At 54.8% G+C, this 14497-nt stretch overlaps 5 protein-coding genes across 5 annotated transcripts; 2 read left to right on the top strand and 3 right to left on the bottom strand.

The window, feature by feature from the left end:
• Positions 1–1020: 1020 nt before the first annotated feature.
• On the bottom strand, positions 1021–1584 carry BGZ61DRAFT_158719 (uncharacterized protein). Its single transcript, XM_046237443.1, has one exon. The coding sequence runs from the start codon at positions 1456–1458 to the stop codon at positions 1054–1056; it is 405 nt and encodes a 134-aa protein (XP_046108186.1). The 5' UTR covers positions 1459–1584; the 3' UTR covers positions 1021–1053.
• Positions 1585–4933: 3349 nt separating this feature from the next.
• On the bottom strand, positions 4934–6345 carry BGZ61DRAFT_444456 (uncharacterized protein). Its single transcript, XM_046244975.1, has 6 exons — positions 6035–6345; positions 5575–5971; positions 5346–5504; positions 5228–5283; positions 5028–5168; positions 4934–4956 (listed from the first exon to the last, which is right to left on the bottom strand). Exons 1-5 carry the CDS (start codon positions 6160–6162, stop codon positions 5030–5032), a joined length of 879 nt encoding a protein of 292 aa, XP_046108187.1. The 5' UTR covers positions 6163–6345; the 3' UTR covers positions 4934–4956; positions 5028–5029.
• Positions 6346–7223: 878 nt separating this feature from the next.
• BGZ61DRAFT_474091 (ATP-NAD kinase-like domain-containing protein) lies at positions 7224–9036 on the top strand (the record flags this gene model as incomplete). The annotated part of the gene is made up of 2 exons (XM_046248540.1): positions 7224–8529; positions 8591–9036. The coding sequence occupies 2 exons, from the start codon at positions 7224–7226 to the stop codon at positions 9034–9036; spliced, it is 1752 nt and encodes a 583-aa protein (XP_046108188.1).
• Positions 9037–10402: 1366 nt separating this feature from the next.
• On the top strand, positions 10403–11311 carry BGZ61DRAFT_345302 (Emopamil-binding protein; the record flags this gene model as incomplete). Its single annotated transcript, XM_046239774.1, has 3 exons — positions 10403–10846; positions 10916–11051; positions 11121–11311. The coding sequence occupies 3 exons, from the start codon at positions 10403–10405 to the stop codon at positions 11309–11311; spliced, it is 771 nt and encodes a 256-aa protein (XP_046108189.1).
• Positions 11312–11619: 308 nt separating this feature from the next.
• Positions 11620–11911, bottom strand: BGZ61DRAFT_528695 (glucose repressible protein Grg1; the record flags this gene model as incomplete). The annotated part of the gene is made up of 2 exons (XM_046253293.1): positions 11620–11707; positions 11790–11911. 2 exons carry the CDS (start codon positions 11909–11911, stop codon positions 11620–11622), a joined length of 210 nt encoding a protein of 69 aa, XP_046108190.1.
• Between the last annotated feature and the right edge of the window lie 2586 nt (positions 11912–14497).

Consider the following 14497-nt stretch of genomic DNA (forward strand, 5'->3'; position numbering starts at 1 on the left):
GGCGTCGTCATGTAAAATACCTCTCACGGCAGATCATCCACCGCTGTTGTCGGCAGTCCCACGCCCACCCCCGACTTGATTGCGTTTTGGGGCGACGGGCTGGACGCCAACGTGCTTCACAGATTTAGCATGGACACCTCATGTCCCTAGCTCCCAACACCCATCCCGACAAACGAAGTGGTAATCCTTTTGTGGGGTTGTAGAATGGGCTGGCTGCCACCAGCGCCAGAGCTTGGGACCTACCCAGAAGCATTGTCACATCGGTAACCACACATTCCTGCCACTGGGACTGGTCAACGCCGATCACAAACTCGTCGTTATTATTAAACCCACCAAATTGTCGGCAAATGACGAGTGACATTGTGACCGCAGCGGTGGGATGCCCAATGTGTACTCACCAGGGTCGCCCTCTCAGCAGTGTCCAAAACAGAATCGGTAAATCGAGTCCCTGTCGCGTATCATGACTGCTGTGGACATGCACACGCACACTTGCAACACTCCCACTACCTCTAGGCTCCCCGTACCAATGTCAAGACTTCCCATGCATCTCCCCACCCGGGACTAGCCTCTCGGATTCCCGGGAAAGCTGGTTTCCAGCCCCAGAAAAGCCGTAGTCGAGCTTTTTTATGCACGCGCCGCAGTTTTACCAACACAGACACCCCGACAACCTTTTCCTCAGCCATGCATCCTCCATCAGGTAGCGCGCCCCTTTCGATGGTGATCGGCATCGGATGCGCAACTGAACAAGTGGATGAGGAGGCAGAATTTTGCTATGATTCATTGCCTTAAACGCGTCCATGCAGAGGCAACCATCCACACTTCCTTGGCTTCCGCTCGGCCCTGTCGCGTATCTCCTGACCAACGTCAAGTTCAAGCCCAGCTGGAACGGGAAGTCATTATCGATGTAACTGCGGATCCTTGCGATTGTCAAAGTTTCGAGGCATGTTCGCCACTTTCCAGATTACCCCTCAGGTCGATTAATTCTTGAGAAGAAATATCCTACCAAGAATGACCTAACAGAGCAATAAGAAGCTCGGCTGTTTCGAATAGTGATCAACGACATGGGCTGGAGACATGCCTGGAGAAGCGACGACATCGGATCAAATCAGTGTTTCGCTTGGACACCCCGCCACCAGTGAGGGGACAAGAATTGCCTCTGTCACAAGCGTCCAACTTCGAATGAGAGTTCATTCGTCGCTTAATGGACCCATGCGAATATTGTCCGTCCCCCGAGGACGGCGCGCAGCCAGGATCAAAAGAGGCGGCGGTATGTATGACAGACCACGGTACCCAGAACGTCCAGCCCCAGTGCGACCGACCGGGGGCTGAACTACGAGCTAGAGCGAAGAAGGTGTGAGATGAGAGTACAACTTGACAGGGATTTACATGCCTCGGCGACACGGGAGTCGCCAAGGAAGACAAAAAGAAGGAGTCGTCGAAGCCACAGTCCCAGCTCATTTATTCACGATTTACGTGCCCCTCCAGGTCTCACAACACACCATCACTCATGACTCTCGAACACAGAGGCGGCAAAGTTCACGAGGCTCACACAGTTTTACTATTGTACCCTTTCTCCCGCCCATGGGGTTCTGATCAAGCTACTTCTTATGGAGCAACAATAGGGCATCAACACAACGATCCCAAGGATAATCCTGCAGCTGCTCACCAGACCATGGCGGCTCTCCGCAGCAATGAAGGATTGGCTCGGAGATGATCAGACCCTGGAACCTTGGAATGCACATCGTCCCTACTAGGCTCCAAACGAGCGGCGGGTGCTACCTTGCAAAACCGCTGCCATGGGCCCAGCACCACAAGGTACGTACCCCGATATGGAGATTGGTCCTCGTGCAGATGCAAGGCCTGTTTGGCATCATCTGGACATCAATCAATCCTCAATGACCGGGGTGAGACTGGGCTTGGATCGCGCGTAACTCCCCGGCCGCCGTCAGGCCCAAACGATGGGTGCCCCATGCAAGCAAGATTCGCCGCCTGGTTTCCGATGGCCCCGGCTTCGCCGCCATGGCTGGACACCATCTGCCACTGCATTCATGCGCCGGCATGCGAGGTTGTGATCATGCAGGTGCCTGCTTCCAGAGGGGCCACCAAGGAAGGACTCTGTATGTATGTACGTTGTACCACGGTGCTCACCCCCAGACACTTGCACATACCATGACTCGTCACGACAGTGTCCCATGGACTGCTTGCCTGGGGCGTTTGGCCAAGCCGTCCTAGTCTTAGCCGCCGCGTGCTACGACCAGGCTTAATGGCCGATAGCTCCATCCGCCTCGCCAGGCCGCTTGCATGCTGCGTGCTGCATCATCAACCCCCACATCTTTGCTCTCGAGGTGTGCATGGATGCTCAACGTGCCCGCTTTCAACTCTTCACCCTGATCGGTGGGGCCGTGTGCTCGTGCCGCCTGCGGAATGCGCCCCTGGTACGGACAACGGAGTAAGGCCCTGCACCGGACGGACCCTAGGCTGGGGCCTTTTGCGTGCCATTGGGCCTTGCGGCTTCGAGAGCCAAGGGACAAAGGCCGTTGCTTGGGTTTGCTTTTTGCGCGTCTCCCCTTTTGATTGGACCCTCTGCAATCCAATCTCCAAAGACAGGCTACCGGTATGGAACGGAAGGTTGGACGTGTTGACACCAACTGAGCCCCATCATTGCGCCCTCCTCTCGTTCAAGTTGTAGCATGGGCAAGCCCCCGAGCCAAGGCTCATCCGGGGACAGCATACCTAGGCTGTATATACGTACAGCGCGCTTCTAGCCCTTGTCGCCAACGGCGCGGCCTGAATTTTGTTTCGGAGGGGGCTCTCTGGCAGCCCAGCTCTCGATTTGGGCTGTCTACGGAAGCACAGTGCCAGGCTCCGGTCTTCCCCCGGTGCAACAACTTTCGATTTAGGCGAGTGTCGTCACAGAGGGCGGAGGTCGGCATTATCTCCAACTGCAACAAGACGAAACCGAGTGCCACCTTGGGACGGATACACTCAACCCTGCGGGACCAGGTACTGTAGATGAGACGGCGGTAGACAAGGCAGGATCGACTCCGCGCAAACGAGGGTGCCTCCGCCCTGAGACATTTTTAGTACGCTCGGGTGATCAGAGGCTACTTGGTACGGGACATGCCTGGTCACCACCCTTCCAGCTGCGGCGTATGTAGCAGCCCTGAGGATTACTATGGAGTCACCGGCCGAAGACGAGTCTCCAGAGAGCGCCGCTCCTCCGCCCGAAGACCCATACCGATCGGAACGTCCAGAGCGGGCCAGAGTTCAGCCACTTCCCAAAGCTGCCGCGAGCCTCGACCTCCGTGTCCGTGAGAGTCCGCTTTTTGAGCTGACCCCCTTTACTAACCTCACGGCGTCTCGCATCACAGCTGAGCTTGCTTGACTGGGCACCCCAAGGGCTGTAGCGCTAGAGTAACCCCCTACTGTCTGTACCAGGGACCCCCTCTTCCATCATTTCGAGGATCCAAGACCCAAGGTCCCTTTTTAGGGCGCATTCTTTGGCGGACGTCATCCAGCACCATCAGACCGAGATGGGCCTGCAGCCCGCCATTGTGCGGCGAGTCAACATCGTGGCCCTGGATGGATGTGGTCTGAAGCCATCCGGTTGGCTTTTGCTAGGCTTGCCCACTCACTGCCCATTGCATCCAGTGCTCCACATGCCAGGTAAAATGTCGTCGCCCATAGACTCCATCCCTCCCTTCCTGTCGCGGTTAGCCCCGTCAACCTGACGAGATGCCGTTCTCGACCTCCGGTTCCTGATTTCGTTTCTCTTCTCCTCCCCGTCCTAGGGGGCATTCGCGCCCTTCGCCCACCGACCGGATGTTGCGCCGCCGTTGGTGGGTTCGGTCTTGTCGGCTCCCAAATCAAACATGATCCGATATCTGTCGGCCTGTTCAGCTCGAGCCCCTTTCGAGGATATTCCAGTTGGTTATTTTGGGGACTCGTCTCGACCATCGCGACCCGAAGTGTCTAGTTAGCACCCACCAGCCCCTCTCTGGTCTTTTCGTCACATCGTCGACGCTGCTGCTCCTGCTGCTGCATTTCACAGATTCTGTGCCAGGCAGTCAGAAAACAAATCCCACTGCGCCTCCCTGAACATGGAATGACGACGCCGTCCAACCGGTCGGCCTCCTCTCTGATGCGTCCTCAGCCATTGCAGTTGGCCAACGCCTTGTTGTCGAGCCTGTCGACGACGATCCGTCACCGGGGAGAGAGAGTTTTTGACTAGTCGCCTGCATGCGGCAGCCCAACACGCACGCGCGTGGTGAATGTCCGTCCTGTCTTGCAGCGTTGCCCGACCCTACCATGCATCCTCCCGCATCACCGCCACACCAGCAGAGCCTGAAAGCCTCAGCATGCGAATAGTCCTGTGGATCTCGAGAAGGCGGTAATAGTGTGCATCTAACGCCTGCCTGCCGTCATCTGACTCCGACACCCTCGCCCCGGAGTCTGGCCCCAGTAACTCCTCAAGTGTGGGCAACCGTCCTGATGCCATTTCACCGCCTATTCCCTTCCCCCCCACACAACCAACCCCTTGTCCTAGCATCACGCTTCCCCGTCAGTGGCAAAGAGGCGGCAGCCGCTGTAAGCCATGAGCAACTGCCTTAATGCCTTTTGAGGTTGTCTTAGCCTTGCTGCACTGCACCCTTGGTCCCACATTACCCCCTCCTAGCCCACTTACCCACCTTCCTCCAAAGACTGAGCAGTGTGCCTGGATCATCCACCAAGCCATGATATTTACCGACTGAGCCGCCTGGCGGCATCGGGGACTAGGACTCGCCGGATACACACCCTAGCACATCTGCCCCGAGCCCATCAAACCCCTCTCGTTGTACTTTGAGAGTGGCCAGACGGACGGCGAAACTGACCTTTTGCCCGACGCTCCAGTTGTCGGCGTGGCATACGAGGCCGTACAGCATTCCTGCAATGAAAGTGTCCCCGGCTCCCACGGCACTATATCTCGGACGATTGTGTTAGTCTTGAGTACCCTACGATCCTGGCCCAGCTGGGGCGTCGATGCATACGATCAAGCAAGCGCGGACACGTACTCAACCACAGAAATGGCTCCTTCGGCTTCGTACTTGGCGGGACAACGAACACACTCGCATGCAACCCGAGACAGTCCAGCGGCTCCGTCAGCGCCCCAGGTACACAGCGCCAGTGATCTATTTGGAACCCGTCAGCCGTCACCGCAGCAGGCAAGCACACGATCGCTCGATCCTACGCCTTGTCATGTAGTTCGGTCCGTAGACAGGACTCGGGGGACTCGTGGCCCCGTTCCTAGACCCTGACGTCAGGTGCTTGCACTCGCAAACTGTTGAGTGATCTCAGGGTTATCATACCTCGGCCCAACTCCGCGAGTAAAAAACAACGTCGGCCTCAGCGGCGAGTTCCGGAAGGCCTTCTCGGCCTGGCTTCTCTACTTCGACACTGATTTGAGCGTTTGGAAGTACGTCACGCAAGAGGCGGATGTATCTGAGTGTTGCGTCGGGAACCCGCCCCTGCTCATGCCGTATCAGCTCGGCACCATTGCCTACCGGTCGAGGCCGCCTCTTGTTCAGCAGGACTCACTTCGAAGTGCCACCAGGTCTCCTGGTCTGGACTGAAGCTCCGTGTGATAGTCTCAAACTGTTCCATCGTCATCTCGGGTAGGTCATTGTAATTGACCAGGGTACGGCTCCCCGTCTCCAGACTGCGGATGATATAGCTACTCGCGGCCTCGCTTTTCGCCTCGTGGTAAATGCAATGGCGGAGGTCCAGCTTCGAACTGGGGCCAAACGAGGCGGCGATGCGTCGTGAGGCGGGTGACGACGCGTTGGGCAGACACGACACCAGATATGGCTGGACGGCGTCCTGTTCCGTGAGCAGCTGTTCGAGGACTTGGATGGAATTGGGACAGTTGCCTCCACGCCGGATGTTGAGGGTGGTGGCCCTCAACTTGGAATCTTCGGTAGGAAAGAAGGGCACGCTGGAGATGGTAAGTTAGAAGTTGTGTCTTGAATGTGAGCGTAGTTGGATGCTGGGGACGTCCCTGAGGATAGTGTCCAGGTAGCATGCTCCTACGAGGATGAGGTGCTTCATTGTGGCTGTCTTGAATCCCGTATCTCTTGTAGTTGTCGAGTGTGCTTCGTATGTTGTGACTTTTGCCAGGAATAGCATCGCCGCCCAGAGTTTGCATGGAAATAGCGTCAGTCCGCAACCGGGGATTCATTTCACCGTATCTCCTGGAAACCCTAGGTCCTGCTTTGGTGGTCGGTCGCCTTTGCACCTCATGTCTTGACGCATGTAGATATTCAGAGAACAAATTGCAGTTACGAACTCTTATTCACAAGGTGATTTTTGTTGCCTGATGATGCTAAGACCTGAGACGACGAGAGTTGTCACCGTTGGTATAGGGTAGGGCCGCGCAAATTGCACTAGTTCGTGCATAGAGACTCATTCAAGGATGATGCATTGTATGCAAATATATGAGCAAAGAGGTGCCTGCGGTGGTGAATATTCCTCGTGTGGTATAGCTGTAGTATTGAGTTACGCTCATGGAGGGTGATATGTTGAAGTCTTTTGTTTGTAGCTCCTGTATGCTTGATTGTTGGATGCTTGATGACAACGCAGGCCATCGGATTATCGGCCACTTACACGATACCAATCAGCAAACCCAAACCGTGCTATAATCGACACATTCGCAACTTCAACAGTGAAGAGTTTATCAGTATTTATTTGGATCAATTCCTTAACTTGTCATCATTTTGCGATCTTCTGGGAGGATAAAAATAGAAGATGTCATGGCACCTCATCTTTAGCGAGCTTCGAGAAAACTGGCCCCACTTGGGCCAAGGATGGAACCATGCTAAGCTCGGCGAGTTGTCGCGAGAAAGCGAATGTCTTTCACGCTCAAAGAAGCACGTCCAACATTCCGAGAGAAATCATCCTTGCTGTTCTTCACCCTGGCGACATAGAATCTGCCGACGTGTTACTCAGTCATTGGGATATTGCTTCAAGATACATACTCACTACCGCTTGAGCTATCGCGCATCTCCATCTCCCCACTCTGCCCCGCCATCAAGGCCCTGGCACGCAACGTCATCCGCAGACAAACGTACAGAAACAGGGAGATATACCCACGCAATCACAGTTGCAGTCGGCGCACAAGCGGCTGGCACGCACCTGCACAGCCATGGGCGAGAGATCAGAGAAGCATATCACGTTCGACGCCGACTCAGATGGCAGCTCTGACGAGGACGGCAGAGAGGTCGAGGTACAGTCATGGCCATCTACACTTGAATTCCCTTCCGAGGCTGAAGTTCCAAACCCATGCGCAGGTCGTCTTCGATCCCGGCAATCCTTACCGCCGCAAGAGTTCCATGGTGTCCTCCGATATTCAGGCACCGCTGATCCGACACCGGACCCGTCGCACCGAATGCCTCGTCCACCAGTTCCTCGACAGTCAGCGGAGAGCCAAAGATGCCGCCAGCTCCGCCAGCGAGGCGGACTCGGAGTATTCGTTCGGTCCGACATCGTATCCTAGCCCGAGCAACAACATAGATGCTGCCGGCAGCATGAGGGACAAGGGTCTCGATGCCATCCTCGACTCCAAGGCCGACTCCACGGCCCAGAAGAAGCACTGCGTCATAGTCGACCCAGACAGCCTCGAGCATGCGGATGGCGGCCAGGCCGATCAGCAAGCGTGGACGCAGCAGATGACCAAAAGCATGTCAGAGCTGGACCTTGCAAGCTACGACGATGTACACAGTCGCCTCCTTACCAAGCAACAGCTGAGCGACATGGCATGGGGGGTTCGCGAGCTGAGCCGCCGGCTGAGCAGCATGCGTATCCGCTTCCGCGTCAAAACCATCTTCCTCCTCACCAAGATCTATGACCAGGACCTGATACCCAAGACTCGGGAGCTGACGCGATGGCTGCTTCACCACGATCAAGAGGTGAAGTACACTGTATACGTCCAGGACAAGCTCAAGACACACAAGAAGTTTGATGCCAATGGCCTGATCGATGAAGTGTGCAAGGGCTACACAGCGTCGGGGGTTATCGACGATGGGACGGCGCGCGACTCCATCCGAAAGCGTCTCAGGTACTGGAACGAGGAAATGTGCAGTCAACGCCCGCACATGTTCGATTTTGTCATCTCCCTCGGAGGCGATGGGACGGTGTTATACGCTAGCTGGCTATTCCAGCGCATAGTGCCGCCGGTTTTGAGCTTTGCGCTGGGAAGTCTCGGGTTCCTGACCAAGTTCGACTTCGAGGACTACCAGAAGACTCTGACCACGGCTTTCACCAAGGGTGTTACCGTCAGTCTGCGCCTGCGGTTTGAGGGTACTGTTATGAGGAGCCAGCGGCGGAAAAGACCCGAGATCGACCAGGGATCGGAAGAAGATGAGGACGAGCTCCACCGAAAGCGAGACCTGGTGGAGGAGTTGATCGGCGAGGAGAGAGAAGACGAGCATACCCATCGGCCAGATGGCACGTTTGAGATTTTGAATGAGGTGGTGGTAGACCGAGGACCCAACCCGAGTAAGACATCCCCACTTCCATTGTTACAAATGGACTGTAGCATTCTAACATGCCCATCTAGCCATGTCATACACCGAAGTGTTTGGAGACGATGAACACTTTACGTCTGTGCTGGCTGACGGTATTTGTGTCTCAACCCCGACAGGGTCGACAGCATACAACCTGGCCGCAGGTGGCTCGCTCTGCCACCCGGAAAACCCCGTCATGCTGGTAACAGCGATCTGCGCGCACACGCTCTCCTTCCGGCCCATCGTCCTCCCCGACACCATCGTGCTACGGGTCGGCGTACCGTATGACGCGCGGACGGCATCCTGGGCGAGCTTTGACGGGCGGGAGCGCATCGAGCTGAAGCCTGGCGACTACGTGACCATCAGCGCAAGCCGCTTCCCGTTCGCGTCGGTGCAGTCGGAGGGTCGGCGGAGCGAGGACTGGGTGAACAGCATTAGCGGGAAACTGGGGTGGAACACGAGACAGAAGCAGAAGACCTTCAAGGAGTGGGAGAAGTGAAGGGTGCCTATTTGACGACGGAATTGAGGCGTATCGTGATGGGTTATGACGGGACCATTCTTCGGCATATACGGGACTTGGGTTGGTTAAGGGTCATAAATGTCATGTTGTATTATACACATACACTTTTGCTCAACATAGCAATGTTGTCAGCCACGGGAAAGAACCGGGTATAAAATATATTGACTTGAGGTTTGAGAGCCATGAGTGCCCTTACTATTGGTTCCATGAACGATCGCTCATTCGCGATGTCGATCTATGGATGAATGTCTTTGTTGCTAGTAAATGACACAACCTTCAAGAGCCTGGGAGAAGCACTTGGGTTTAAGAAGCCGGGATTACACTAATCAACTAATGACGGGCGGGATTTACATATGTTGGGCTTTTTGTACGAACGCGGGCTGTGCAGCATAAATGGTTGCATATAGAGGTACGGCTTGCGCCATCCGCTTTCTCTTCTTTCTTTTCCTTTGTATTCTCCTTTGTAAATCATGAAGCCAGGTGAATTCCATTACTATTTCGCGTGTAAACTGCAGTACGGATAAAATGAGTCAAGTTCGTCCCTCCTTCTCCCAGTGAATCGTGTGTGTAACATAGCGAGCGAATACCACCTCAGTACGCAATGTTCAAGCATGACAACAATCAAGCCATTCATAAACACATTTCCAAATCAAAACAGAAAAATGGACCCCCAACTGGGAGCATGAAAACCAGCTATTCACATATGGGCAATAAATATGACGTTACTGGAAGATCCAATCCCCGTTCGTTCCCGGCACATTCTGGGATCCTTTGTAGATGCGTAAAGGGTCTGGCCGCTTAGTTGCTCGGCGGAGGAGCGGAAGGAGTCGGGGGCTGGCTGGGGGTAGGCGGCTGTCCGAGGCCAGACATAGTTGCGGCGAGGTAGGGTGCAAGAGATAAGGGTGGTGTTGTTGCGGGAAGATTGAAGGTAGCCAGCTATGTGAAGCGAGATGCTGTCACCGAACTAGTTTCGAGCTGTTTTTTTTCTTCTTTTTTTCGCGGCTTGGTGTTTAATCCCGCAGTGTATGTTAGTTGAGGCAATGTCTCAGCCTTATAACCCAGAGGCCGATACCGTCCACATGACTGTATGCATTCTGGCCCATGTTGAGCTTAGTATAGGACTTGTGGCGATCTATTTATGCACCTTGTGCAGCGGCTTGGAAGCGGGTACAAAAAGCAGTGCCAAGACTCATTAAGAGTGCCCCACCAAAGTCGCGGTGCGATACTGCCAGCTCACTTGTTTTGGAGAGTCACCTCTGCTATTCCGATCTGGAACACGTCGACAAGTCGCCCGGGCACCTCAATTGCACGCGCGCTCTCTCGGACTCACCCGAGAACCGTCACAATGGCCACCGAAGCCAGCCAAGTCGTCGCTGAGGCCGCCGCCTCCATCGTCCCATCGTCCTCGTTTGCCTCATCTCTCCCGCCGGATCTTTTTGATCAAACGACCATCATCTCGCTGCTCTCGACGCTCGCCATCGTCCTCGTCGCCTACCTCGCCTCGCGCCAGTTCCTTGCGCCCACCGCCTCCGGCACCCTGCGTTTCCTCTTCATCTGGCATTTGGCCGACGCGCTGTGCCACTTCATCCTCGAGGGCAGCTTCCTCTACCAATGTTTCTTCACGCACCAGCCTATCGAGGGGCTCGACCTCACTGGGTTCTTCCCGACGCCGCACAACTTCCTGGGGTATAGTGACCGCTTGTATGGCGCGCAGTCGGGCAGCGATCCGTTTGCGCAGCTGTGGATGGTGTATGCCAAGGCCGACAAGAGGTGGGCGGGTGTGGATCTGGTACGCATTTGACACAATGAATCGGGGCTGCATTGTATCAGAAAGCAAATGCTAACTGGTCGGGAATAGGGCGTTGTCAGTCTCGAGCTGCTGACCGTCTTCTTTGATGGTCCCCTGGCCGTCTACATCTGCTACTGCCTTGCCAAGAAGAACCCCAAGGCCAGCATCTGGATGATTGTCTTGGCAACATGCGAGATCTACGGCGGTAAGCTCTCGACTCCGATTGAACACAAGTCCAACGAGGACGTTTCGTTGAGCTGATTCGTTGACCTAGGTTTCATGACATTCTGCCCCGAGTGGTTGATTGGCAACCTCAACCTCGACACCAGCAACTTCATGTACCTCTGGGTGTACCTTGTCTTCTTCAACACTCTGTGGGTGTGGATCCCGCTCTGGGTTATCTGGTACTCGGTCCGCGACATTTCAGCCGCATTGAACGAGCGACAGGTCAAGAAGAACTTGTAAAAATGAGTAAGAACTAAAGTGCAACGATGCGCTGGAGTTCGCATTCATGGATGAGCACGTGCATCAGAGCAAGAGTATCGCCATGGCCACAGAATGGAGCAAGGTGTAGAATTGGCGCACTAGGACATTTGGATCACTCTGGAAAAAGAGACAAACAACATTTATAGGGATTTTGGTTGATTGAAGGAGCTATGTAGGGTATCTGACTGTCGTTGTCGCAACCGGGGCTGCACACACTGTCGTGAAAAGCTCAGCCCTCCTCCGCCGATCAGGAACGCATTGTCTTCTTCCATTGCCTTCGGGACAGCTTAGATAGCCTCCTTGTGGACAGAGGCCTTGGCATCATGGCTGGACTCCTTGGTCTTGTCGCCGACGGCATCCTTGGCGGCGGAGGCACTACATCTCTTGTGTCAGCAGTTGTTTGCGTGTTTCACCCGAAGGTTTGGAAGCAAGGGGGAAGAGAGGGATGGTAGCTTACCGAGTGCCGATAGAGGCGTTGCTGTCCTTGGCAACCTCCTTGTTGGTCTCCTTGGAAACACCGGAAGCGGCCTTCTGGACAGTCTCGGAGACGTAGTTGGCACCCTGCTTGATGGAGTCCATTGTGATAGGTTGGGGTTGTTTGTTGGTTGGTGTTTGGTTGTTGATTGGAAGAGTGATGGAAGAGTTGTGGAAGTGTGTGAGTGATGATGAAAAAGAAAGGTCGGACTGGAGAGGACGTAGTTGGGTTTATATAGGTAGGCAAGTCGGTAGAAGAGTGATTCACTGCTAAGGCAGGCAAGCAGCGATAACTTCCGTCATCCAGCGTCAAGATCTCTCTGGTCGGGTTTGCAAGTGTCAGCCCGCAGGGTCTATCATGTGAAGGCGCCGACACAGCGTCATAGACTTGGATCAAGTGCAGGAACACTGTCCTGTGCGGAGGAAATGTTCCTTTCCCAACGGCACGGCATGTGGATCAAACACTGCGCCAGATCAATCGGATTGGAGTAATTGGGACAATGGAGTTCGTTGCACTGGGACAAGTGTTTGGTTGACGTCATTCTGAATTCTGGGGTAGACGTCATTGAGAGCGGGAACATCCGCGTGCGGCGTTGCCTCTCGGGGCAAAATGCGCCCTGGTTTACATCATGGAACGGGTAAAGGTTCCTCAATGCCGTGTTCGTGTTATTGTGCCACCGGCCAGACTCAAGTCGAACAAGTGATCGCGGATGGATGAGGTTCTCGATGATGGGCAATCTCCACTTCCCGGGCGATCACTCTGGTGATGGCCGGTTATGGCGCCACATGCAGACCTTGTGGCGGTTGCCAGACAAGTCATGACGTGAGCGAAGCCTCATTGCGGGGGGGAAACTTGTCCTTCCCAGCTTCCAGGCAACACAGTGCCTCGTTTTGTAAATTACGTACATGTGGTCTTCCTTGTTGAGAAGTGACATCAAGCGGGCGCGATGAGTGCATTTCTTCCCGTACCTTTTCGGTGCTACTTTGTTCTGTCACGTTCTTCGACAGCTGCCAAGTTGGTTCGTTGTGGATCTCCTGATTGGCTGCTCTTCCTTTGATCGCTGTCTACGCGGAGTGTTGCCTCCAGTCTATTAATTTTAATCACCATTGTCATTTTACTACCGGGTAACTACAAATAAAATGGCAAATGCAATCACTGCGTTGCATCTTCCTGGTTTCTGGTTATTACCTGTCTCCTTGCCCAATATGTTAGTCATACTTCGGTGGCTAATTGTGAACGGATGCCCCGTGGATCAGATCATAACGTTATGGGGCGCAAATATGAGCTCCTTTCCGCAAGGTTTTTTACTTTCACGCATATTAAAGACATAAGGAGAGGGGGGGAGATGATGGTGTTTTCTATGGGTCTCGGAGACTCCGTCGTTGATGTGATGTTTTGTCGGCCTTGAGCTCTCTCCCCGCTCCTGGGTTCCGCTTTGGAAACAATGGCAACTCATAAGGGAGGTAATACCGTAGCCTAGCTGTTCCACTTACTGCAGCCTTTTTCAGTCCGTTGCATCAGCGCGCCGTACCGTTTGTCATGGAAAGCCCTTATCGCCCTCGCCTAGTTTGGGATGCTTCCGTTGCAGGGTAGGTAATGAAGGAGGCCTGCTGAAGGGATCCAAGAGAGGTCCCAGCACGCGGGGTTCCCACTTCAGAGTACTACCCCAGAGCTCGGGCAAACCGGCAACTAGGCCAGGTCAGTCCTTTTAGGTTGCCGATCTAGAACTCGCTGTTCCGGTCGCAGGTTGATTGTGCGGGGCTTCGAGGCCCGAGCCCTCGGTGACATCGCGTGCCAACCCTATCGCATCCAGTCGTTTTCGCCATGGATAATGCCCACGCGAGAATTGGCAGTGGTCATGGAGGTGTTTGCCTTTGGTGGCTGGCTGCTAACCTGACTCTTGGGTCGACGAACGCCGTATAACTTAGCATGCTAATCTATCATGCTAATGCAGAATGCCGTTGCGGCTGAACCTTCGAAACCACGGTTGTCGGGTTTCTAGGTCCTTGGGCGCACCTAGATTCATTTGTACTTTGCTAGTCCAGCTGGTCCAGCATACCATCCAGTAGTCGGCTTCTTAGTGCTCCGCGTATTGCCCTACTGTCCCCGAGGCCAGGCATTGTGGAAATGGGAGCCAGGTTCGATCTCGCTTGGCCGGCTCGTCACGGATCTGACAGGGGCTGCTTCTCTTCGATCGCTTGTACGGCTGAGAGAGAATCTGAGAGGTCTGAGAGCCTGACAGGCACTGACAGCTCTCTGAGGGGGCACCGGCTCGGCCAAGGGGGGCTTCAAGAGACAATTGATAGGGGGGCCGGCGGGCTGGGAGGCTTGGCGTTGAAACAGGTTGATGGGGCCTAGATGCTCAGATATTGGGCGGTTCCCGTGTTTGGTTGAGAGGCCCGGTGATGATAACCTCATTGAACGTTAGGCCCGTCCATAGTCCGGGTGAGTAACGAGCAGGATGTCCAGCTCGGGGAGCGTGCTGCGGCGTGCTGCGGCGTGGCAATGTGTGTAAGGTAGGATGGATATCCACTGCCCTGGTCGTGTTTGACCATGGCTGTTGGCTGGCAGGTTTCGGCAACTCACGGTTCCGTATGACCGTCCATCGAGACCCTTATTCGCTCGTCCTTTACAGGCTATGATGTCGCAGTCCCCTGGTGAAGCCCCTGGTGAAGCCCCTGGCGCATTCC

Source organism: Ilyonectria robusta (assembly GCF_021365365.1).
Source record: "Ilyonectria robusta strain PMI_751 chromosome Unknown BGZ61scaffold_4, whole genome shotgun sequence".
Classification (NCBI taxonomy): Eukaryota; Fungi; Ascomycota; class Sordariomycetes; order Hypocreales; family Nectriaceae; genus Ilyonectria; species Ilyonectria robusta.

Excerpts from the sequence above, each read along its gene's own strand:
- BGZ61DRAFT_158719 (XM_046237443.1), bottom strand. The coding sequence starts at position 1,458 with ATGAGCTGGGACTGTGGCTTCGACGACTCCTTCTTTTTGTCTTCCTTG.
- BGZ61DRAFT_444456 (XM_046244975.1), bottom strand. The coding sequence starts at position 6,162 with ATGCTATTCCTGGCAAAAGTCACAACATACGAAGCACACTCGACAACT. Across the intron at positions 5,284-5,345 it reads ACTCGCGGAGTTGGGCCGAG|GAACGGGGCCACGAGTCCCC; the intron begins GTATGATAACCC and ends GTCAGGGTCTAG. Across the intron at positions 5,169-5,227 it reads ACCGAACTACATGACAAGGC|ATCACTGGCGCTGTGTACCT; the intron begins GTAGGATCGAGC and ends GGTTCCAAATAG.